The 23,997-nt window shown below is 42.4% G+C and overlaps 1 protein-coding gene across 2 annotated transcripts in view; it reads right to left on the reverse strand.

Annotated features, from left to right (window-relative positions):
• The window catches only part of NTN4 (netrin 4), a 95,536-nt gene that overhangs the window by 18,793 nt on the left and 52,746 nt on the right, over positions 1–23,997 (reverse strand). For both annotated transcript variants that reach the window (XM_050935417.1, XM_050935411.1), the window contains exons 4-5: positions 13,632–13,758; positions 7,532–7,720 (exon numbers count right to left, since the gene is read on the reverse strand). In XM_050935417.1, the coding sequence (XP_050791374.1) occupies positions 7,532–7,720; positions 13,632–13,758 (316 nt within the window). The remainder of the gene's footprint in view (positions 1–7,531; positions 7,721–13,631; positions 13,759–23,997) is intronic.

Raw genomic sequence — 23,997 nt, forward strand, 5'->3', positions numbered from 1 at the left:
AAAATTACCCCCATGAAAGCTGTTAGCAAAGATCCAGTCTGAGCATAAGAGGAAACTGGACTGAATCAGAAAGGCACATTTAGTTGATTTTATTTTTAACTTCCATATTACAGTCAGTAAGTGTCAAATTTTCAAAGACCCCTCATCCTCACATTTGTTCACCTACATTTTTGTGCACTTATATTTTGAGATTTGGAAATAGCTCCTGGCAATTTGCCCCTAAAATCAGTATTCACAAATATACTTGACATGGCAGCTCAGAACTATAGCTGGACTACAGAATCATTTTTCCATCTGAGGGAGGGTTCTCTTAAAAGTCTCTTTTGGACATGTCAGAGTTGCCTTTGGACATTAGGAAACTGCCAAGCAAATTATAAAAGAGGCCTTGCAAACTCTCAACCTCCCCTCTCCCCCCAAAGGAAATATTTTCATTTCCTAGAGGCTAAGGGCCAGAAAGATTATTCCAGCAAATTCACACTATTCTTTGCTAATCTTAACTAGGATGATCAGATCAGCGCTACTATAACCACAGAATAAAGGTACACCTCTACCCCGATTTAACGTGACCCGATATAACATGAATTCGGATATAACGCGGTCAAGCCGTGCTCCATGGGGGCGGGGCTGTGCACTCCGGCAGATCAAAGCAAGTTCAGGATAATGTGGTAAGAGTTTTTGGCTCCCGAGGACAGCGTTATATCGGGATAGAGGTGTAGTTACATACTTATGGGACCAAATTTAGAGCTGTTGTAACTGGATGTAACTCCCACAGAACCCTTAGGGTCAAATTTAGTGGAGAAAGCAAACTGTTGTGCAAAAACTACACATTGGATGTAATATGGTCAGAAAATGACGTAAGCAGGAAAACAGTGTAAAGTCCACTGATCTGTACCAGTGCAAAACAGCTACAAGACCTACCAGAAAGGCCCCTTGAGAAATTCCCAGGCATAGGGAATTCACTGGTGATGTAAGTCATCCCCTTGCTAGTGCCCCCAGCATAAAGGGCACGGCTGGAGTATCAGTACACCTTGGTGATTCTCAACTGGAAAGGCTGTTCTCTGTTATGCTTGGCACTTATCTCAGGTTCCTACAATCTTTCCTCCTGAGTTGCACCAGGTGCACAAAAACTGCGCCCCAGAATCTGGCCCAGTAGTTGGACAAAATGAGTGTAAGTTACAGGACCAAGAAGAAGGTGGGTTATCAGGAAAAGCAGGAAGGTGTGTGATAAAATGGACAGGGCTAATTACTTGCTTTCTTCGTTACCTTCCAAGATACACCAACTTCTGACTCCTCGGCATGTCTGTAATATTTGTTTCACACCTGCTGGATCTGATCTGTGGTCTTGCTATGGCCCCCTTCTTCCACTTTGGTAGTGGAAAGGAGCTATAACATTGGCTTAGCCTGGGGATTCGCTACACCATCTCCTGTCCTGGGGCCCAGCCTACAGGGTGTGACTGTGGGAAAGAGGATGTGGCTTTACTGTTCCATCATTCTGATGATCCCCTGACTGCTTGTTGGCATACCAATGTCAGTTAGGGGCAGTGATTTTTATGGTATTTTTATACTGGCAAAATCCATAATGTACATGTATTTATATGGCAAAACGGTGCTTTTACTGGCACAGCTTATGTTTGGGAAATTGGTACAAGTTACTCTAGCTAAAGCCACCCTTTGCTGGAAAAGGTGTGTTTACACTATGAGGGTTTCCCAGGACAGCTAGACTGGCCAACTTTTCTAGTGTAGGCTGAGTCCCAGAATGTTCTCTTGGACCGGAGCAGATGGTGCAATTTAGAGTAGCTTTGAGGCTGTTCTATGTAGCACCAAGAGCCTAATCAGCTTCCAGCTGGTTTCAGTACTGGGAGGAGCACGAAGGCTGATGCTGAGTTAATGTGGATAGTTTTGAAAATATGGTAACTGTGTGTAATGTATATGTGACTGGAGCCTAAGAAAGGCATATACTATGAAACGCCATAAAGAAATAAAGTGCATCCCACAATGATACAGAATAAATGTAATAGACACTCCACATCACAGAGCCAAACAAACAGCTAAATACCCAGACAAAACAAGGACATCATGAAAAGAGAAAGGTAAATGTCCAAACATGTGTAGGGTCAGGACACAGCAGGAAATTAATTCTGAAGCATTGATGACTTGGAGCTTGGCAGTTACAGCTATTACTGTCTGCGGCCTGATGATCTACTCCTCTTAGAACTGCTTTTGGATTCTGTTTTCTCCAACTATCCTATCCCTAAATACAGGGTCTTTTGGAGAAGCTCCCTGAAGAAGCTGGGGAAAACAATAAAGCAGCAGAGGCCACTGGAGCAGTGAAAATCTGTGGACATGGGTAGATTGGATGCTGCTTCTTGGAGAATATATTTATAAACTTAGAGAGACATGTTCAAGGGAATTCCTATCACACGGGTAAAATGTGGCTTTCACATTGGGGACACTTTACCATGCACAATGCAAAGGACCATAGAATCATGGAAGTAAGAGAGGAAAAAAGGCTGTTAGATCATCTAACCCTCCCTCATCAATAAGACTGTCAGTCTGTGCTCCAGGGCTAGCTATGACTAAAGACACCTGGAGACAGGGCATTCTCTTCCTTGTATTCAAACATAGTGGCATTGAGATAGCAACAAACAGTGTAATACATAAGAATACTTCGAGCTCAGCACCTACAAAGTGCAAATATTAACCAGCTGCCTGTCTTTGCTTGGGAGTTGCTGGATGGGAATATGATTGTGGGGGAAAACATCTAGGCTGAAATCCTGCCCCCGTTGCAGTCAATGGGAGTTTTGCCATTGACTTCAATGAGGATCAAGAGTTCCTCCCTAGCTCTGTGTTATGAATGAAGGTTTTGGTTTTTGGAGCTGCCAGTAAGCTTTGGAAACACCAAATATCTACCCTAAAAACCTTGTAGTGTAAAAGCAAAGAGAAACTCAGCAATTACGAAACTTGACTTCTTGTCCCTGGTTACACTAGCTGGGACTTAAAAATCCCTGAGGGATATAAAATAAAACTGAAGGTACAGGAGGGGAAAGGGAGTTACCTTCAGTCAGATTGCTATGTTAAATGGTAGAATGCCCTGTTTTATCTGGTACACACCTTCTCCTGAGCAAATATTGTATATTACTAGCCTAAAAGTATCTTGAAAGATTATGGCCTAACAACTCCTTTATTTACTTTGACCTTGGTGCCGTTTTAATTTTCATTGCTACTCTGTGGTTGAGCAATAATGTTGACTTGAGCTAAGCACAGCATTCTACAGTCTTCTTTATAAGAATAAAAGGTTATCAGACATGTCCCTTCTTACTACAAACCATGCATGATGTAAGACTTTGAAACGTTTCATGCACAGACTGTAATCAGAATTATGTAGGTTCATCTAACAGTGTTCACTCATTTGCTATTCAACTGGAGCTATCCAAAATACCACTAACCCTGTATGAGGAAGACTCTTGAAAACTTTTGGGGCTCTGAAATATTCCATACAGGAAATACCAGTCTCACCTGAAACATAACACTCTCGGTGACCCCCATTCCTCAAAACTGCACTGTGAGCTCCCCACAGATGAAGATGGCTGCTTGTAAGGCTGAGATGGGGGTCTGGACAGGAATGGAGGGCTAGCCATAATCCCATAGAAGGAGTTGCTGAGACAGGGTTGGAAATTTTCCAAAAAACCATTTTTTTGTCAGAAAACATTGATTCAATGAAACCGAAACTATTTGCAAGAAAGGGTCATTTTGGACCAACTTCCTGCTTCAATTAAAAAAAAAGTTTAAAAATTATCAAAATGCCCCACTTCTATATTTTCAAAAAACAAGTTTTGTTCTTTGATTTGAAATTATTTTGTTTTAAAATTGTAGTTCATACTAAAAAAGTTTAAAAGGTCAAAAATTGAAACAAAATGCTTCAAAATTATTGAAACAAAATGTTCCGATTGATCCAATCCAAATGTATCTATGTATTTATTTAGTTTGTTAGTTATCTGGATTATCAGTGTGTGAAAAGTTTTGAAATTTTGATTTTTATGCCGTTCCAGGAGAGAGAAAAAAATCTGGAATCTCAAACTCTAACAGGATGGAAAAAATAATTTCCTGCCCATTTGTAGCCGTGTGGCCCATTCTGGAATGGAAAGTAAACTGGCCAAGAGGAGGAGGTCAGAAAGGAAAGCACTAAGGGGAATCTGGAGTTGTGGGAGTGTCCAGAAGAACATTTATAGATTTCAAGTCTTTGCCTCTCCCAAATAAAGTCACCTTTGCCCTATTAATTTGTGAGTTTGCTGTAATATACTTTGTGAAGCGTAACATTCTAAAGTTACATAAATCTTCATGAAACCAGCTTAATGCTGTCAAAATTATTTTGCTCAGTTGAACAAATATTCTATGTTCTGTTACTAAGGATCTGTCTACACAGGAAAATTAGTCCACATTAACTAAGGCTATGGCTACACTAGAGAGCTTACAGTGGCACAGCTGCATCGATGCAGCTGTGCCACTCTAAGCTCTCTAGTGGAGCTGCTCTAAATCAATGGGAGAGAGCTTTCTTGTCGATTTAATTAATCCATCCTCAATGAGCGACGGTAGCTATGTTGGCAGGAGAAGGTCTCCCACCAACATAGTGCTGTCTACACTGGCATTTAGGTTGGTGTAATTTATGCGGCTCAGGGGGGTGGCTTATTCACACCTTTGAGCGACATAAATTATACTCACATAAGTGGTAGTGCAGACATAGCTTTAAAGTGTGAATTTGAAGTGGATTAGTTAACTGCATTATATCCCAGAGTGAACACAGTCATTCAGAAGTAAAGTGACCTTAATTCAGTTTATCTTAATTCACATCCAAAGTAAATAAACTAAACTGCATTCAGGACACACAGGGATTTACTGTGGTTTAACTAATCCACTTCAAATTCATACCTTCAGGAAAATTAATCCAAATTAACTAAATCTCCCCATGTAGACAAGCCCTAATATGGTCTTAAATAATAACAGTAGCAAAGGTAGACACTATTAATGCAAAAGGTAAATTATTAAGACTTTGTCTTATTGTAATAATTGCTGTTTTATGGGTCATTTTAAACATACATTATCTTAGCAATTTAAAAATCACAGAGTTCTTAAATATACAGAGTTCCTTAAATGGATTTTCTAGTTACATTTTTTAAGAGACATTGTTAGGAGACAAAATCCTAGCCTTTATGTCAGGGATATATATAACATTTTGCACTTTTAAAAAATGAAACGAAAAGTAGAATGTTATGGGTCAGTGATTTAGAACTGAATGAAGGAAACTGATGTGACTGTGCAGCAGGATTTATGTCCATCATTGTGTCAGTAAAAATATCCATTAATCATATCATCTGCACAAGTCTGCCTTCTGCCAAGATTGCTAAGCTTTTTAGCCAGGATCTTAGCAGTCTCTTAGGATTTAGTGTCAGTGGTGATACTTTCAGATAATTAATTCTGTGACATGATGGTTGATCGTTAGTTTGATTTTTTCTATATACGTTGGTATTTTTTCATTTGAATCGTTATCTCCATTTTGGAGTGGAACTTTCCAATAATTATACTGATACTTAGTTTGGCAAGCAGGTTTTCTCTGTGCTAGACCCCAGTCAGTAATGGCCCTTCCCAACTTAGGCAAGGTTTGCATTGGAACTATTAGACCTGGGTGGACTGAATGATACTCTTTGTAAAACATTTCAGTTCAGTTCCTAGATTTGTCAAGCAAACACCACTTCCAGTGTACTGATACAACCCACTTCTTCCATCTCCAAGGTGAAATGTGCTGCTTATCAGGTGCTCCCAACGCCACAATCAAGTTCAACTCCCATTGAAGTCAAGGTAAAAACATAGATTGGCTTCAATGGCCTTGTCTTCACCAGGAAAAAAGATGCAGTAACAAACATGAGGTAAAATCCTAGTGAAGACATGGCAGCTGTACCTTTAACACATGATATCAGGCCAACATAAACCCTAGGTTCCCCCATGGTGTTTAGTGTGATCTGCTGACATGTGAAAATTGCCTTTTTTCCTTTCACGGATTTTACCTCATGATAGTTGCCATGTGTCAGTTAATAGGAGGTAAGGATGCACCTTTTTTCCTAGTGAAGATGGGAGTTGGAAAAGACCCCTAGAAAGTGAGGGGCTGAGTCCAGGTCTCTAACCTGTTTTTTTCTGAATGGGATGGGAGTACAAAACAAAAACACTCTTGTATATGACCTGGCAATAATTATTGAAGAAAAATATGTGATATCACAGATGAGGAGACTAGAGACTGCAAAGTAGGTAACGGAAGTAGGCAAAGGGACACTAGGAAAATATTTGAAGTAAAATTATTTAAGAAATGTGTTGTCTACATATTATAACATCAAAATATTATTAATTTCTGTAATGAAGGATTGAGGTCACATACATTTTCATAAACTGTATTCTAAGAGGAATGAGGTTGGTAAACTACACACGGTGTATTATCTGGGATAGACACACATCTAGCCAGTTAGTGAAATCAAACATCCAGAGGAGAACAGATTCCTCTGCCAGCTGGCTAGGGCAGCAGAAAGCCACAGTGGAACAAGTAAATGTCCAATGAGATGACAAGGTTAGTTGCCACACAACTCCAAGTGAAGCCAATGGGAGCCACATGCCATATTCAACAACAATGCAACTCTACAGTTTCAAAGGATACTGACAATTTCTCTCCTCTGAGAAGGGATTCTTGTAGTTCTTTCTGAAGAAGATGGATACAATTTTTTCTTAAACAACACTAGCAGTACAGGAGCCAGATTCTGTCTGCCACGTATGAAGAGACGCCACCAGATTATGCTCTCTTATGCCAGTGTAAATCTCATGAAATCAGTGGAGTTTGTAGTTGTGTAGCTGAGAGCTTTACTTGTCTTACTATATTTCTCTTTCATTGTAATCCATTCAATGTGGTTTGTAGATCTGAAGTTCTCTACAAGTCTCAAATCCCTCAGAATGTTCCTGGGCGATTTTTGCATTTGGATCTCCCTATGGACTATATAACTCAGAAGTCTCACCAGAGTCAAACTTTCTGAAATAATGTTAACTCACACTGAAATTTCTCCCTTCAGATCCACCTGCTTCTGAGAGTCAGATGAATTAGGGTTGTCGGTTTGTGCTAATTCCATCCACTTTTGGCCAAACCATCCATTTCAGGGCTTCTGCCAACACTAATGCAGAAGGTGTGCCGATATGGAGATCTGTTCTCCAAAAATAGCTCAGGAATCCTCATTTAAGTGAAGAGGCAGCTGTCCGCCCCTCCAGTGTATAAATAATACTAAATTATGGAGAGCCAGAGTGCTGACCCTTAGTCTGGCAAACTCTACTGTTTTTTGTAAACAGCCTTAAACAAACCCAAAGATGAAGAAGTAAATGTACTGTTGAGAGCTTACAGTCCCCTGTAAAAGCAGCACGAATGAAAAATGGGAGGATCTTGTCTTCTAGTATTTAACCCTCGAGTTTCAGTAGGTATTTTATTAGTTAATTGATAGTGACTTACATTTGCAGGCATCTGGGACAGAGAAAGGCCTTCTGAGATCTCGGTAGAAGCCTGGTTTGCAACGCTGGCAATGCTGCCCTTCAGTGTTGTGTTGACAGTTATCACAGACTCCACCACTGCGATTCCCCGAGGCCAGCCATGCATCCATGTCAAAATGACACATGTCAGCATGCCCATTACATTTACATGCTGGGATCAAGCCAAAGGGAACAAAAAGACTCATTAAAAAAGGAAAGATTATGGTGTGTATAAAAGGTTAATACAAATGCTGAAAAATGAACATACAGCAGTAGTTGAAACAGCAAAGAAAATCAAATGTACATACAGGCCAGCAGATGTCTTTAAAAAAAGTACCCAGTTATACCAGTGTATATTTCCTGTGTAACTAACTGTTCAAGGAATCTTGTAAATAAGACCCGGGCCCCGTTGGGGGGCCATGGGTGAGTTACGGTGGTTTGAGTCTAATGAATTAGGGATTCATGTTTTAATGTAATGTAAGTGCTCCAACATCTTGTCAATATTGTTTATTTTCTTCATTTTCTTAGGTACAGTTCTTTAAATTTACAGAATTAACACATATTCTAATTTAACCAGATTATGTTCAGGCTCAGTAGATATGGTTTTGAGTAACATACAGAATGATCATGGAAGAAAATAATATGGATTCTGATGTATGCTGAAGGTCCTTGCAAATAAAAAATAAAGCACTCAAAACCAAATGTTTGAACAATGGGCCTCATTTATAAAAACTTTATAAATTCAAATGTATAAAGAACTTTCGCATTATCACAAAACATGCCAAACCAACCTAATTCTCTCCTTTGACAGAGTTACTGGCCTAGCGGATGGGGGGAAACAGTAGATGTGATATATCTCAATTTTAGTAAGGCTTTTGACATAGTCCCACATGACATTCTCATAAGCAAACTAGGGAAATGAAGTCTAGATCAGGGGTGGGCAAACTATGGCCCATGGACCGCATCCGACCCCTCAGACCTTTTAATCCAGCTCCCCAGGAGCAGGGTTGGGAGCTTGCCCTGCTCTGGGGCACCTGCTGGGGAGTGGGGTTGGGAGCTTGCCCTGCTCCGGCACTCCCGCTGGGGAGTGGGATCGGGGGCTTTCCCTGCTCTGCCTGTCCGACGCTCCCATGTGTTCAGGTGGGACCTATGTGAGGGCACACGTTACTGCAGCTGCACAACCCAAACGCGCCATCAGAACCTGGAATGTGCAAGCCCACGTGCCTGCTACGTGTTGGCTTAGGTGACTCTGCTGTTTTAGTAGTGTTAATTCTCCATTGTTGAGGATAAAACAAAGAGTAGTTGGCCAGGGATTGCCACCTGCATTGTTCAAATTAATCAAAGAGGGCATGGAAAGGAGGCAAGTTTGGTTTAATTATTATAATACTTTATGATGGTATTTATAATAGTAAGTAAGGTTTAATGTTTATTTCCACTAAAATGTATCTTTATTAAATAAAGTTTATTTGAATATCTCTGATTTGTTAATTTTGTGAGCATTCATGGCCCACCATACAATTTCCATACCCAGATGTGGCCCTCAGGCCAAAACGTTTGCCCACCCTGGTCTAGATGAAATTACTATCAGGTCAGTGCACAACTGTTTGAAAGACTGTAGTCAAAGAGTAGTTATCAATGTTTTGATGTCAAACTGGGAGGGTGTATCTAGTTGGATCCCACAGATGTGAGTCTTGCGTTCAGTACCATTCAATATTTTCACAATGTCTTGGATGCAGGGGTGAAAGTAGGCTGGTATGGGCTGGTAGTACTGGTAAGAAGTGGCTGCCGGTACCAGCCCATATGCAGCCAACTTTAAAGCGCTACCACGGCAGCGCTTTAACGTCACTGCCCTCCCCTCTCCCCATCGGCGGCCCTGCCGATAGGGACCCGGGGGGCTAAAAGGGGTGGTCGCCCCAGGGCCTGGTGATTTAAAAGGGCCTGGGGCTCCCGGCCACCGCTGCTACCATACAGTGGCTGGAGCCCTGGGCCCTTTTAAATTGCCGATGGAGTCCCAGGTGGCGCGGGCTGGGCAGTGCGGATGGGCTGGCCAGGAAGTCTGACCCCACAGCTCCGCCCCTTCTGCTCAAGGTCTCGCCCTTTTCGGGGGCCCAGAGCTGGGCCCCTGTACTGGTAAGTCCTCTGTGCTATTTTCACTGCTGCTTGGATGATGGAGTGGAGAGTATGCTTATAAAATTTGCACATGACACCAAGATGGGAGGGGTTGCAAGCACTTTGGAAGACAGGACTAGAATTCAAAACAAGCTAGACGAACTGGAGAACTGGTCAAGATTAAATTCAATAAAGACAAGTGCAAAGTACTATACATAGGAAGGAAAAATCAAATACACAACTACAAAATAAGGAATAGCTGGCTAGGTGGTAATACTGCTGAAAAGAGTATGAAGATTATAGTGGATCACAACTTGAATGAGAGTCAAGAATGTGATGCAGTTACATAAAAGGCCAATACCATTCTAGGGTGTATTAACAGGAGTGTTCTATGTAAAACACAGGAGTCTTGCTGTACTAGGCACCGGCAAGGCCTCAGCTGGAGTATTGTGTCCAGTTCTGCGTGCCACACTTTGGGAAAGACGTGGACAAATTGGAGAGAATCAGGGAGATCAACAAAAATGATAAAAGGTTTAGAAAGCCTGACCTATGAAAAAAGATTTAAAAAACTGAGTGACATTAGTCTTGAGAAAAAAAGATGGATGGGGGGACCTGATAACAAGCTTCAAATCTATTAAGGGCTGTTATAAAGAGAATGGTGATCAATTGTTCTCTGTGTGCACTGAAGGTAGGACAAGAAGTAATGGGCTTAATTTTCAGCAAGGGAGATTTAGGTTAGATATAAGGAAAAACTTTCTAATTATACAGGTAAGTTCTGGAATTGGCTTCCAAGGGAGGTTGTGGAATTCCCATCACTGTAGGTTTTTAAGAACGTGTCTGTCTCATCTCAGTCCCTGGAAAAATCATGGAGCAGGTCCTCAAGGAATCAATTTTGAAGCACTTTGAGGAGAGGAAAGTGAGCAGGAACAGTCAGCATGGATTCACCAACAGCAAGTCATGCCTGACTAACCTAATTGCCTTCTGTGATGAGATAACTGGCTCTATGGGTGAGGGGAAAGCAGTGGATGTGTTATTCCTTGACTTTAGCAAAGTTTTTGGTACAGTCTCCCACAGTATTCTTGCCAGCAAGTGAAAGAAGTATGGGCTAGATGAATGGATTATACGGTGGACAGAAAGCTGGCTAGATCTTCGGGCTCAACAGGTAGTGATCAATGGCTCCATGTCTACTTGGCAGCCATTATCAAGCGGGGTGCTCCAAGGGTTGATCCTGGGGCTGGTTTTGTTCAACATCTTCGTTAATGATCTGGAGGATGGCATGGATTGCACCCTCAGCAAGTTTGCAGATGACACTAAACTGGGAGGAGTGGTAGATACGCTGAAGAATAGTCATAGGATACGGAGGGACCTAGACAAATTAGAGGATTGGGCCAAAAGAAATCTGATGAAGTTCAACAAGGACAAGTGCAGAGTCCTGCACTTACGATGGAAGAATCCCATGCACTGCTACACACTAGGGACCAAGTGGCTAGGCAGCAGTTCTGCAGAAAAGGACCTATGGGTTACAATGGATGAGAAGCTGGATATGCGTCAACAGCGTGCCCTTGTTGCCAAGAAGGCTAACAGCATTTTGGGCTGTATAAGTAGGAGCATTGCCAGCAGAAAGAGGGATGTGATCATTCCCCTCTATTCGGCATTGTTGAGGCCTCATCTAGAGTACTGCATCCAGTTTTAGGCCCCACACTACAAGGAGGATGTGGAAAAATTGGAAAGAATCCAGAGGAGGGCAACAAAAATGATTAGGGGTCTGGAGCATATGACATATGAGGAGATGCTGAGGGAACTGGGATTATTTAGTCTGCAGAAGAGGAGAATGAGCAGGGATTTGATAGCTGCTTTCAACTACTTGGAAGGAGGTTCCAAAGAGGATGGAGCTAGGCTGTTCTCAGTGGTGGCAGATGACAGAACAAGGAGTAATGGTCTCAAGTTGCAGTGTGGGAGGTTTAGGTTGGATATTAGGAAAAACTTTTTCACTAGAAGGGTGGTCAAGCACCGGAATGGGTTGCCTAGGGAGATGGTGGAATCTCCTTCCTTAGAGGTTTTTAAGGCCTGGCTTGACAAAGCCCTGGCTGGGATGATTTAGTTGGGGATTGGTCCTGCTTTGAGCAAGGAGTTGAACTAGATGACCTCCTGAGGTCCCTTCCAACCCTGATATTCTAGGATTTGATGATTCTATGATGATTCTATGTTGGACAAACACCTGTCAGGGATGGTCTCGGTATACGTGGTCCTGCCTCAGCACAGGAGTTGGACTTGACTTCTGGAGGTCCCTTCCAGCCCTACATTTCTATGGTTCTATGATGACGTGGGTTTTAGACCTAGAAAGCTTATACCTCAATAAATTTGTTAGTCTCTAAGGTGCCACAAGTACTCCTCATTGCTTTTGCTGATACAGACTAACAGAGCTACCACTCTGAAACCATTCACAAATTTGTTACTTCTAGAGAATGACACTTTCATCAAATTCTTTAATTATTATTTTATTTTTTCTTTCAATTTAGAACACCACAAGAGTGCCCAAATGCAAGTATATACTATACAAAACAACATCTTATATTTAAGTCCAAAGACAAAGAGAGTAGCATTGGGAAGGTGAATGGATATGTCCAAATAATCTGTGTCTTTGCACACATGCAGAGAGCAGAGCCAGGGACTCAGCTAGAAATGTCCAGAGAAGTATGTGGCAGCTACTGAGTATATTCAGTAGATTTCTTAAATCTTCATAGAAAGTCATCATTATGGTCAGGCAGGTCTTCCATAATCTCTGTCTGAGATATGAGCCAACCAGAGCTCAGCAGAAAATGTTATAAATACAAGGGAAACTGAGAGACTGAGAGGGAGGGAGAAAGAAGAACATGATACACGGGCAGAAGGTTTGGCTTTGAACCGCTGTACTGAAAAATAAACTACTGCAGTACAAATCACAAGGGTTACACATACACAAGCTCTGAGAATTCTGCCAATCATTGAATATTTCAAAATGAAACATAAATTGCAGTCAGCTCATCCTTCTATACAGGAGCAGCTCTAAAAACAAATAATACCGCATCAACGCACTGGCCAGTATTTCAGTCTACCCTAACTCCTTCAAAAGCCAAGCAAAACATGAAAGATGGCAAATCTGAGCTATTTCAGACCAGGGGCAGGAGGGCATTCCGAAGCCCCCTGATGCCTTTCTGGAGAACACCCTGTGTATAGTAGCAATGACCAGAGTTGTGGATTTATTGAGTGGCACCACATAAGACACTTCAGAGCTGATTCTTCTAGAGCTGCTGAGAGCCTACAGGTCTTGTTCACTTCATTTGGAATTATAAGCGCTTAGAAACTCTGAAATCCAGCTTTAAAAGTGACAAGTTAGGCACCCAGAACTTCATGCACACCAAATTAGTGGACACTTTAAAAAAGGTTGGCCTTAATCTTTAACACTAGATATTAAATGCCAACATTTAAAATGGCAAAATAAATAAATAAATAAATAACTCCACCACCAAAAAAAGTACATCTTCATTAATTTATAGAGTATCATACAAACAGTTGTTAGTTATGGCTGATTCTACTTTATACTGAAAAGCCAGAAAATGAAAGCTGTGCCAACTCTTTATCTGTAGTTCTGTTTCTCATCCAGTGTCCAATACATTCTGTTTAACTGCACTGTGCCTGCAATAGGAGCCCAACATCTCAAGTAGTTGTGCTTTGATTCCACAGGAAAGACAAGCAAATACCTAACATGTTCTTGGTAGAATTTACATGCTAGCAGCTTTGCAAACAGAGCAGTTACCAATGTTTAAACACGAGGTGAATGCTGACGTCAGTTCTCTACTCAGTAAGTTACTTCACAAACAGCTGTCTGTCATCTGGCTATTGGCTACCTTTTTGAAATATCATAGAAAGGGGTGTGATAAGGAATTTCATTTATGCTGATAGTCTTGAGACACTTTCATGAATTGGTTACTTACATCGACATTCTTTTGGGGCTCCAGTTTTGCCATTTGCAGCCTGCCAGGGCTGGTCATTGTAGAGTGGAGCACAGTGCTGACAGTGGTGGCCTGCTGTATTGTGCTTACACATGCACCTTCCATGGACCTAGTGAAGGAAAACAGAACCAGGATCATTCATAGCATAGACTGCAAGGTCTCTGGGAGCAGTGACTGTGTCTTTACATGTGTTTGTTCAGCACCTAGTAGTCCAATGGAGTCCTGACCCTGGTTCTGGGCACCATTGCAATAGTTAAATAATAATAGATAAAACTGAAAAGGGCCTGCACCGTGTCTGCCTCACTAGTCTGAAGCTAGTCATTGGATAAATAGTCTGCACTTACGCTTTCAACCATATATACAAATATATAACATCCCAAACTCTTCTTGTGATTTTCAAAGCACTACTTGTTGAGGGGCTCTGGCTATGGAATGAACTTCCAGAGGAGCTTAGGTGAAGCCAGAGTCTGACTGGCTTTTGAAAACACTCCAGAACCTTTCTCTTTGAAAAAAATCTTTCCAACATACAGAGAGAGGCAGAGTTTTTATCCTGCAAGGGAGAAGAGCCAGAGATGCTGTGAAATCCACTCAGGATGCTCTTGCTATTGATTTAATGTTGAAGGTGCACAGATACCATGGTGATGGGTGACAGTATAAAACCCTAAAACAGATATATTATTAATATAGAGGGTAGTTTTAGTAGCCTACTCTCTGAGTCCCATAGTTTATCATGTACCATTATATAAAAGCCATAAGCATGGGTACACACTTAGGGCCAGATCTGCAGCCCTTCAAGCTGCTTTGCACCGCTCCAGTGGCGCCCAACAGCTGGAAAGCCTAGTGCAAGGGGAACCCTCAGGTGATGGAAAGCCAGTGCTCTACTACCCCTCTTCTAGCCACTAGCATAGGAAACACATAAGAAGTGTCACCAAGGGAAAGTGGGTGTGGCCAGAGTACCACTGTGGTGTGACTATTCTCAGATACCAGCATGGCCTATTGAAAGGCTATTGCAGTCAGATACATGTTAGATGAGCTTTGAGCCTCGTGAATACCTGCACACTGAAAATGTTTTGTGGTGCTCAGTTGTAACCAGGCCATGAATCAAAGGTGATCTGCAAGATGTTGCAGGTATGCCAGGCACATCTCTTAATATGGGAAGCAACTTCATCAATCATCCATATTATCAAAAAACATTAATGAGGACTTTGCTATTGTAACCAACGCATACCTTTTGGAGCACTTACAATAACAGAAATGTAGGGCTGGAAGAGACCTCGAGAGATCATCAAATTCAGCCCCTATGCTGAGGTAGGACCAAATAAAACTAGACCAGCCCTGGCAGGTGTTTGTCTAACATGTTCTTAAAAAATCTTCAATGATGGGAATTCCACAACCTCCCTTGGAAGCCTGTTAGAGTGCTTATGATCAGAAAGATTCCCTAATATCTAAACTAAATCTCCCTTGATGCAGATTAAACCCAGTATTTCATGTCCTACCTTCAGTGGACATGGAGAACAATTGATCACCATCCTCTTTATAACAGCCCTTAACAGAGTTGAAGACTATTATCAGCTTCCTCCTCAGCAGGGGCGGCTCTAGACACTTCGCCGTGAGGGGCGGCTCTAGACACTTTGCTGCCCCAAGCATGGTGGCATGCTGCGGGGGGCGCTTTGCCGGTTGCCAGTCCTGCGGCTCCAGTGGACCTCCCGCAGGCACCCCACCGGAGCCGCGGGACCAGAGGACCCTCTGCAGGTATGGCGCCGAAGGTAGCCTGCCTGCCGCATTCCCGGCGACCGGCAGAGCGCCCCCCGCGGCTTGCCGCCCCAAGCACGCACTTGGCGTGCTGAGGCCTGGAGCCGCCCCTGCTCCTCAGTCTCATTTCTCAAGACTAAAGATACCCAGTTTTTAACATTTTTTTTCATAGGTCAGGTTTTCTAAAGCTTTTATCATTTTTGTTGCTCTCCCTGGACTCTCTCCAATTTGTCCACATCTTTCCTAAAGTGTGGCACACAGAATTGGACACAATACTCCAGCTGAGGCCTCGCCAGTGCCTAGTACAGCAAGACTCCTGTGTTTTATATAGAACACTCCTATTAATACACCCCAGAATGGTATTGGCCTTTTGTGACATTGTTGACTCATATTCAAGTTGTGATCCACTATAATCCTCAGATTCTTTTCAGCAGTACTACCACCTAGACAGCTATTCCTCATTTTATAGTTGTGTATTTGATTTTTCCTTCCTATGTATAGTACTTTGCACTTTTCTTTATTGAATTTAATCTTGCTGATTTCAGACCAGTTCTCCAGTTTGTCTAGTTGTTTTTAATTCTAGTCCTGTCTTTCAAAGTGCTTGCAACCCCCTTCTAACTTCTACATGATGAAATTTGTAAAGGCCTTTTAGTATCTTAATTGAGTTGACCAAACAGAGGTGTTTTATTTTTAAATAAAAATTTACCAAGAGCAGTAATAGAAAAATAAATGTAAAACAGTATTCAGGGCATTTCAAATGAGTCTTTCTTCAGATGTCTGACTGATATCCAAGCTCAAAAGATCTTTCAGTGTTTCATTTTTGCTCTAAATGAGAGTTGAACACCACCTAATTACTTTGCTTTTCCCCTTTGTCAGCTACACTTAAAATTATATAGAACAGAAGCTAATAAATCAAGCAAGCTTGCTCAGATTACTTCCTATTAAGATAATGAGCTAGATTCACTGGTCCACTCTGGCTGATTTGTGCTGTTCCAACATTGCACAACAGCTGCAAAGCCAGCTTGACCAGCTAGTTACGCCAGATTTATGGCTGCTTTAGGTTGCAGGAGCAATTGAAAGCAGTCAGAGTGTGTTGATGAAACTGACTTAATATCTGGATATGTTTTTAATTACTGCTGTAAAATGGTACCTTAAACTCTTTTGTTTGTGCTTTTATAACCACATAGTTCTCAGTGCACTGTTTGCCGCTGGGCTTCACAATAAAAAAAAAAAGATTCTGAAGAAAAACGTGTATGTACACATGGGACTATTATGTACTCCTGAAAGAAACTAAACAGAAAAGGGCCTTGAACATACTGTAACAACCCCTCCTTGGCACACACCCGGAATGGGCAAGCGGGTATTATGTAAATACTGTTTGTCTCAGAAATGTCCAGCTGCACAGTGGGAGAAATGTATTACACCTACTTGGATCTGGTGGCTGTGTTTTTTTGTTTGCGTATGTAACACTTTGATGATATTTCTATTGCTGAGTGTTATGTAAGACTTTGGCTGTTTGACAATTAGACTGTAACTAACCTCTTAGACCATGTTTGTGTCGAAGAAATCATTGAGCATGTTTAGTGGAGTTCCCCATGTGACTTATACAGCTATCAGGGAAGAGGGAGCCACAAGGTCCATGGATGCAAGTGTTTGGTGGGGGAGAGAAATAAGGGAAACCACTAAGGGAAACTGCTGTTCTGTGACTGTGGTAAAAGAACAGTGTCTTCTGATCAGGATTAGGCTCTTTGCATGATGAGTCCATAGGACTTTTGCAGCCACGATGCCACATTTTGGCTGGGCTAGCACTGTTGAGCTAGCGTACAGACCTTTACAAACACACACTGCATGAGGATGCCTTATTTAGGGCTAGACTGTGATTTGGACTTCACACCTGCACAGGAGACTAAACCGCCCTTACTCTCCTACCTGGACAGTCTGAGCATTCACCTCCCTGGATCTAGCAGTCAGGGAGTGGGTGGAGATTGAGTGCAGCCTTGGCTACACACCTCCTCCTCGTCAGCCAGCCCAGCTGAACTGTTGTAGGGGAGTGTCAACGGTTTGCTGCTGGTATTTGTCTCTGAGACATTATGCCTCCTTGATACTCCTGGGGAACAAACTCCTGAGCTACCACACCTTGCCCAGGGCTGTACCTAAAGCCACAGTCTAGCCTAAGTGTTCAGCAATTCTTCCCATGCCCATTGGCCATGAAAAAAAAAGTGGCATCTCAAAACAATCAGCCAGCAATTCACAACAATAGAGCAAAACAGCAGTTACAAATAATGAGAAGGATCAAGCACCCTTGAACTTCAACAAAGAGATATCATGGACACCCACCCCCCAAGAAAAGGACACATGTACCCAAAGTATAGCACCTCCTTTCTGTAATCAGTTGTATATGTCAGTGTCTTATAATACGTTACATTATACAGCCACAACACGAGGGAAGAAGGGGCAGAGATAAACAGCATGGGTTGTGTGTCCCAATATTTGTCCATTAAGATGGTATAATTGGCAAGAATGCCAACCACTGAATTACTTGGCACTTGACCTGCGGAGAAAACGGCTCTAATCAAGAAAGTGTGAGTTGTCATAAAACTCAGGTATAATGAAGAGAGACTGTTGTGATCAGAGTGATAAACAGGTCACGTTTAGAAGAGCTCTCTGAATGACTTCACTAGATATGTTCTTTGAACTCATTGTGATTACAGTGGTTCTAAATGAGCTTTCAACCTATTAGTTTAAGGAGTAAAAATATCAGGGCTACAAGAAAGTGTGAGGGTCTTTCCACTGCAGTGAGAACTGTTTTGTGATCTTTCAGGTGCTATGGTGAAGAGTACCCCATAAGAGCCAGCTCCTGAGGTGGTCCAATTGGCACAACTTCTGTTCAGATAGAGACAAAGTGGCAGAGTAGATGCATGACTCCCGTGTGGCTGACTTTCTTTTTAAGACATAGTTCTCTTGTGTGGTAAACTGAACAATTCCAAACAGAAAGGTGGTGGGGGGTGCAGTGGTAGTACCACAGGAAGTAGAATTAGTAGCCTATGACAGCCCAGAACTGCAATAACAGAGGTAAGGCTGAATTGTTGATCAGACTTGAGGTGCATTGGCAGTGCTTTCTCTGTCTGATTAACCAGAGATGGAAGCTTTCTCTTCTACTGAAAGACTCCTACTGCTGCCTGATTTGTTCGGTGTCATCACAGGGCAGTACGTGTGTTTATTGGAAGCTTGTTGCAGTTTAACTAGCCCCACTAGCACAAGTGATGCGTGGTCCTGTGTAGTGACAGCCCAGCATTGGCCTATACTGCAGCAGCACCAAGACATTACAGCAGCTCAGGGAGGAAGGAGTCAGAGGTCACGATGCTGGTCAGCTGTTTGCAGCCAGACAGAAATGACACCTGCTCAGAAACAGAATAGCTGCGAGACTGCAAAGACAAAGTGTTCTATGCCCTGCTCTGCACGGGCAAGAGGAAGAGCCCTTTTTCAGGGTACTAGGTTGAGGGAGGGGGAAAAGGAGCCAGAAAGTGGGATGGAGAAAAGGGAGAAAGGAAAAGAAAGAATGGGGAATGGAACTGCCGTGCCTGTGTCTCAGAACTAAACATGAAATACCAGGCCCCGCTGAGCTCACTTGTTATCTTAGATCATAGAAATATAAGACCACACACTGCCCCGACTCACCTGTGCCACTCCCACTGCCATTTGCGGACGCTTTCAGCTCCAGCTATATGGCAAGGTGAACTAGATCTCACACCAAGTCTTTCCTGATAGCCACTGAAGTCTCCCCACTTCTAAGTCTCAAATTGTGCTCCTGGGTCCTGACTTTGTCCCGTATTGTAAATCTATTATTTTCTCCCAGTGAGTCCTTTCTGGGGAACTTCCTTTAGGAATCAGGGGCATATTGTCATACAATCTCCTTTTTCAAGGCTTACCATGCTGTCCTGAATGAGCATCTTCAGAAGACTTTCCCACCACTCCCACATTATCCCTTTTCCAAAATGAGAATATCCGTTCTTCAAATCCAGCTCAGGGCAGTGGAGACTGGAAGCTGTTACCGTCTGATGGCTGTTTGGGGGCCGGAGTGAAATGAGTTTGCTGGGCTTTATCTAGTTTGGCAGGGACTGGGATCTACTTTACCAAAAACATCAACACAATTGGCACTACTTAGCCCCTACTGGCAGTTTCCGTTGAAAGGCCAAGGGCTGAATGGGCTTAAGGGCTCTTATCACCCTTAGGGATCATCCCTCAGATCAGGGACGGCAGTGCAGAGAAACTTGTCCTTCCTGTGAGGTACAGTTCTGTGCATAAACTGAGGCCTCTGGCCTTATCTATCTGCTCTAATAGCAGTGGAATTACTAGCAACCTCCCTTACACCTGTGCTAACCTAAAAACATGTATCCAACTTTCAGCTCAGTAAACAAAGCCATATACATTATTCCTCGTGTGTATGAAGATTCTCGTGCAGTGGAAACGGGTAGAGAATTAAGCATCATCAAATCAGCTTGTTTTAGCAGCACACAACACAGACATGTATTTTTCTCATAAAGGAATATTGTAAGGCATGCCAATGAAAGAGGGGAAAGGACAAGTGAAGGGGAAATAGAGGGAAAGGGGAATGACAGGAGGAACAAGAACACCTAAAGCCCAGCCTACACTAGTGCCAACATGATGCTTGCAGGAACTATACAATATGGCAGACAGGGCCTACAGTCATCAATAATACTACAGTCAATGGGAAAACAGCTGCGGAATTAGGAGTGGTTAGAGAGGTAAAGTTGGTAATGAGTAGCTGGTAATCTGATATGGCCGGATCCTGCAGTTGATTTCTCTAGAGGCCCCATGTTCACCTGAATGCAGAGCTTAGCTCACACTCATTGTCGATGGAAGGAGCACATTTTTCTTCATTTCCTTCAACTTACATTTGCAACTATAAGGCTTTTCCGTCTGGGATCATTATGGAGCATTGCTAAACACACAAATACAATTCTCAATTCCTCTCACTGCTTTAAGCATTCACACAGTCATCGGTTCATTTAACCAGAAATTCCTTTTCCCATTATTTTTCTTTCTGTCCTGGGGTCTTTATGTCCTAGTTCACTTTCACACTATTTCCTTTCTTAGCTTGACAGCTCTGTTGTAATGTCACTCATTATGCTATACAATGCAAACAGTGTTACAGAAGTTGACTTGTGTAAGATAAACGAGTGACTGATTTCTATGCACAAAGCCAGTTGCTAGGGCATGTTTCCTTCCATTGCCTTTTGTTGCTGAATTAATACCTTCCAGTGCTTCTTTTCAGATTGCATATATGCTGTTGTTTTGGTAAATCTTTATAAAATACTTTCTCTGTGATTTATCATGTTCCAGAATTCACTGTAGTGAGCAAGAAGAAAGTGCTGTCTACAAGTAACGTATGTGTCAGGTCACTTGTTATTTATTAATTTGTATTTCTGGGTGTATTTACACTGCAGAAAAAAAAAGACCACTGGCAACAAGTCTCAGAGCCCAGGTTAACTGACTTGGACTCATGGGGCTTAGGAACATCTACACTGCTATTTTTAGCCTGAAGCAAGAGCACTATAGTGCGAGCCTGTGTCAGCTGACCAAGGCACTCTGACTTGCTGCCAAGGGTCCTTTTTTTGCAGTGTAGACGTACCTACAGTAGTGTCTAGGTGCGCCGCCGAGATCAGAGTCCCAACTGTACATTGCCTAACACAAACACTTGGTAAGAGAAAATCCTAGCCTCAAAGATCTTACAATCAAAACAGATAAGATAGACAATGGATGGAAGGGAAAATAGACTTTCATAGACTTTCTTTTATTTAATTTTTAAATGTATATCTTTTTTTGCAGGAAGAGGGCAAGATGCAAGTGCAGAGGAAAAGAGCTTAACACATGGTCATTCTCCACAATGGCTTTTATTTTTGTACATTTTACACTAATTAATGTGCCACTCAGTTTACTGAAATTATTCTCTGGCCTCTACCCAAGTCTAGTCTATCTAGATATTTATAATTAGCTCATCACCCATGGCACCTGATTTGAGACCCAATTTCACGTTTGTATACATCTTCAGTATTTAGCAAGCCATCTATATTGTTGATATCTAAACTCCATGGCCCAGATCCTCAAAGATATTTAAGCTTCTAACTTCCATTGAAAGCAGTGGAAGTTAGGTGCCTAAATACCTTGGCAGACCTGGGCCCATGCAACTAAACTTATTATTGAGAGTGCCCTAATTCTCACAGCCTCCCTTGTTCTTGCTAGGAAATGAAGAGCCTTTTGCAGAGGGACAGCAATGTTTTCAGTGGTTTAGGAGCAGATCCTCAGCTGATATGAAGTTTTATAGCTTCACTGACTTCAATGGAAATAAGCCAGATCACACCAGCTGAGGGTCTACCCCTAGTGTCTCACTATTAGGATATGCTGGATGGTGCTAGCTTGATGCTCGTTTGTTGTATGTTACATGTAGGTTTGCTGCCACCTGTCAAGTCAGGCAGTTTTCAAGCTGTGCTCGCTGACAGACCAAAAGACGCTGTCAGTTTCTCTGCTCAACTTTGAAAATGAAACACATCTTGAAAAAGTCCTTGGGGTAGATTGACATAGTGCCTGGGAATATTAAGCAGAGCTATGAGGTCAACACCTTGATTATAGCTTTGAAAACGTACATTATTCATCCTCCCATTCATTTTTAACTGCTGTAAGGCCTAACTCTGTTCTGATCCTGTGCGTGTGCTCATCTGTCATTACTTTTATTAAGAGTAAATATAAAAATACTATATCACATTATTAGAGATGCCTCTTCAAGCAATAAGAGAACAAATCTGTACACCCTGCTTGTTCGCTCTCCCACTGCAATGCAGGGGAAGATGGGGATGATGGGCAGCACTTACAGCAAGGGATGAACACGGTGGACAATACTGGCTCCCAGGAAAAAGGGTATCTGATTATGTGTGGGGAGGAACACTGGAAACACTATTGTGATGCCAGCTCTTACCTGCAGACATCAGCTGAGCACTTCTTCTTCGTATGGCTGCTGTAGATGTAGAGCAACAACTATAATTTTATATTTAGATGGTTAAGTCAGAGAATTGTGTCTGGAGTAGCAGAGTGTATTGCTGTGATGCCTCCTTCGTATCTGTGAATCAGGCATGGAGTCATTACATGTTCCATGGTCTGTTCTGGGTAACCACAATCGCACACTGGAGAGTTTTTAATTTTCCATTTGTGCAGCAAGTATCCGCAACTGCCATGGTTTGTGCAGATGCGGTTTAGGGTTGCTCATGAGCATTGTGGGGGCAGATCAAAGCCAGGGCTCTTCTACGCTGGATCTTTCACAAGGGGTTTATTTGTGACTTCTTGTGAATCCCATTTGGCTTCGGAAGCTCCAGCAGGGTTGAAGTTGCATTGTTGAAGTTTAAATGTGTGAGTCCAAAAGGGCTTAAGCGACTTCAAGCAGTGGTGAGGGAAGTTGTTCAGACCCTTGTGGACGGGAAGACTTCATTTTCCATGGTCCTCTGGAATTCCCAAAGCATTGCAGCATCTGAGACCTCATCTGGAATACTGTGTGCAGTTCTGGTCTCCCATGTTTAAGAAGGATGAATTGAAATTGGAACAGGTACAGAGAAGAGCTCCTAGGATGATCCGAGGAATGGAAAACCTGTCTTATGAAAGGAGACTGAAAGAGCTTGGCTTGTTTAGCCTAACCAAAAGAAGGCTGAGGGGAGATATGATTGCTCTCTATAAATATATCAGAGGGATAAATATCAAGGAGGGAGAGGAATTATTTAAGCTTAGTACCAGTGTGGACACAAGAACAAATGGATGTAAACTGGACACTAGGAAGTTTAGACTTGAAATTAGACTAAGGTTTCTAACCATTAGAAGAGCGAAGTTCTGGAACAGCCTTCTAAGGAGAGTAGTGGGGGCAAAAGACTAAACTTGATAAGTTTATGGAGGAGATGGTATGATGGGATAGCCTAATTTTGGCAATTAATTGATCTTTGATTATTAGCAGGCAAATATGCCCAATGGTTTGTGATGGGATGTTAGATGGGTTGGGATCTGAGTTACTACAGAGAATTCTTTCCTGGGTGCTGGCTGGTGAGACTTGCCCACATGCTCAGGGTTTAACTGATCACCATATTTGGGGTCGCAAAGGAATTTTCCTCCAGGGAAGATTGGCAGAGGCCCTGGAGGTTTTTCACCTTCCTCTTCAGCATGGGGCACAGGTCACTTGCTGGAGAATTCTCTCACCTTGAGGTCTTTAAACCATGATTTGAGGACTTCAATAACTCAGACATTGGTTAGGAGTTTGTTTCAGGAGTGGGTGGGTGAGATTCTGTGGCCTGCATTGTGCAAGAGGTCAGACTAGATAACCATAATGGTCCCTTCTGACCTTAAGTCTATGAACCTATGAATCATGGTGAATGGATGGTGAGTGATGTGCGACAGCACTGGCAGCCAAGGTGTTGGAGTCGACTTGTGGGTTCCATTGATGCACTGCATTGTGGTGTTCAGTTGGACATCAACAAGTCAGGAATGGCTACTTCCGGTCCATACCAGTGCACAGTACTAGGCTACGGAGTACACAAGGGCC

The sequence above is a fragment of the Gopherus flavomarginatus genome, chromosome 1, assembly GCF_025201925.1.
Source record: "Gopherus flavomarginatus isolate rGopFla2 chromosome 1, rGopFla2.mat.asm, whole genome shotgun sequence".
NCBI classification, from domain to species: Eukaryota; Metazoa; Chordata; order Testudines; family Testudinidae; genus Gopherus; species Gopherus flavomarginatus.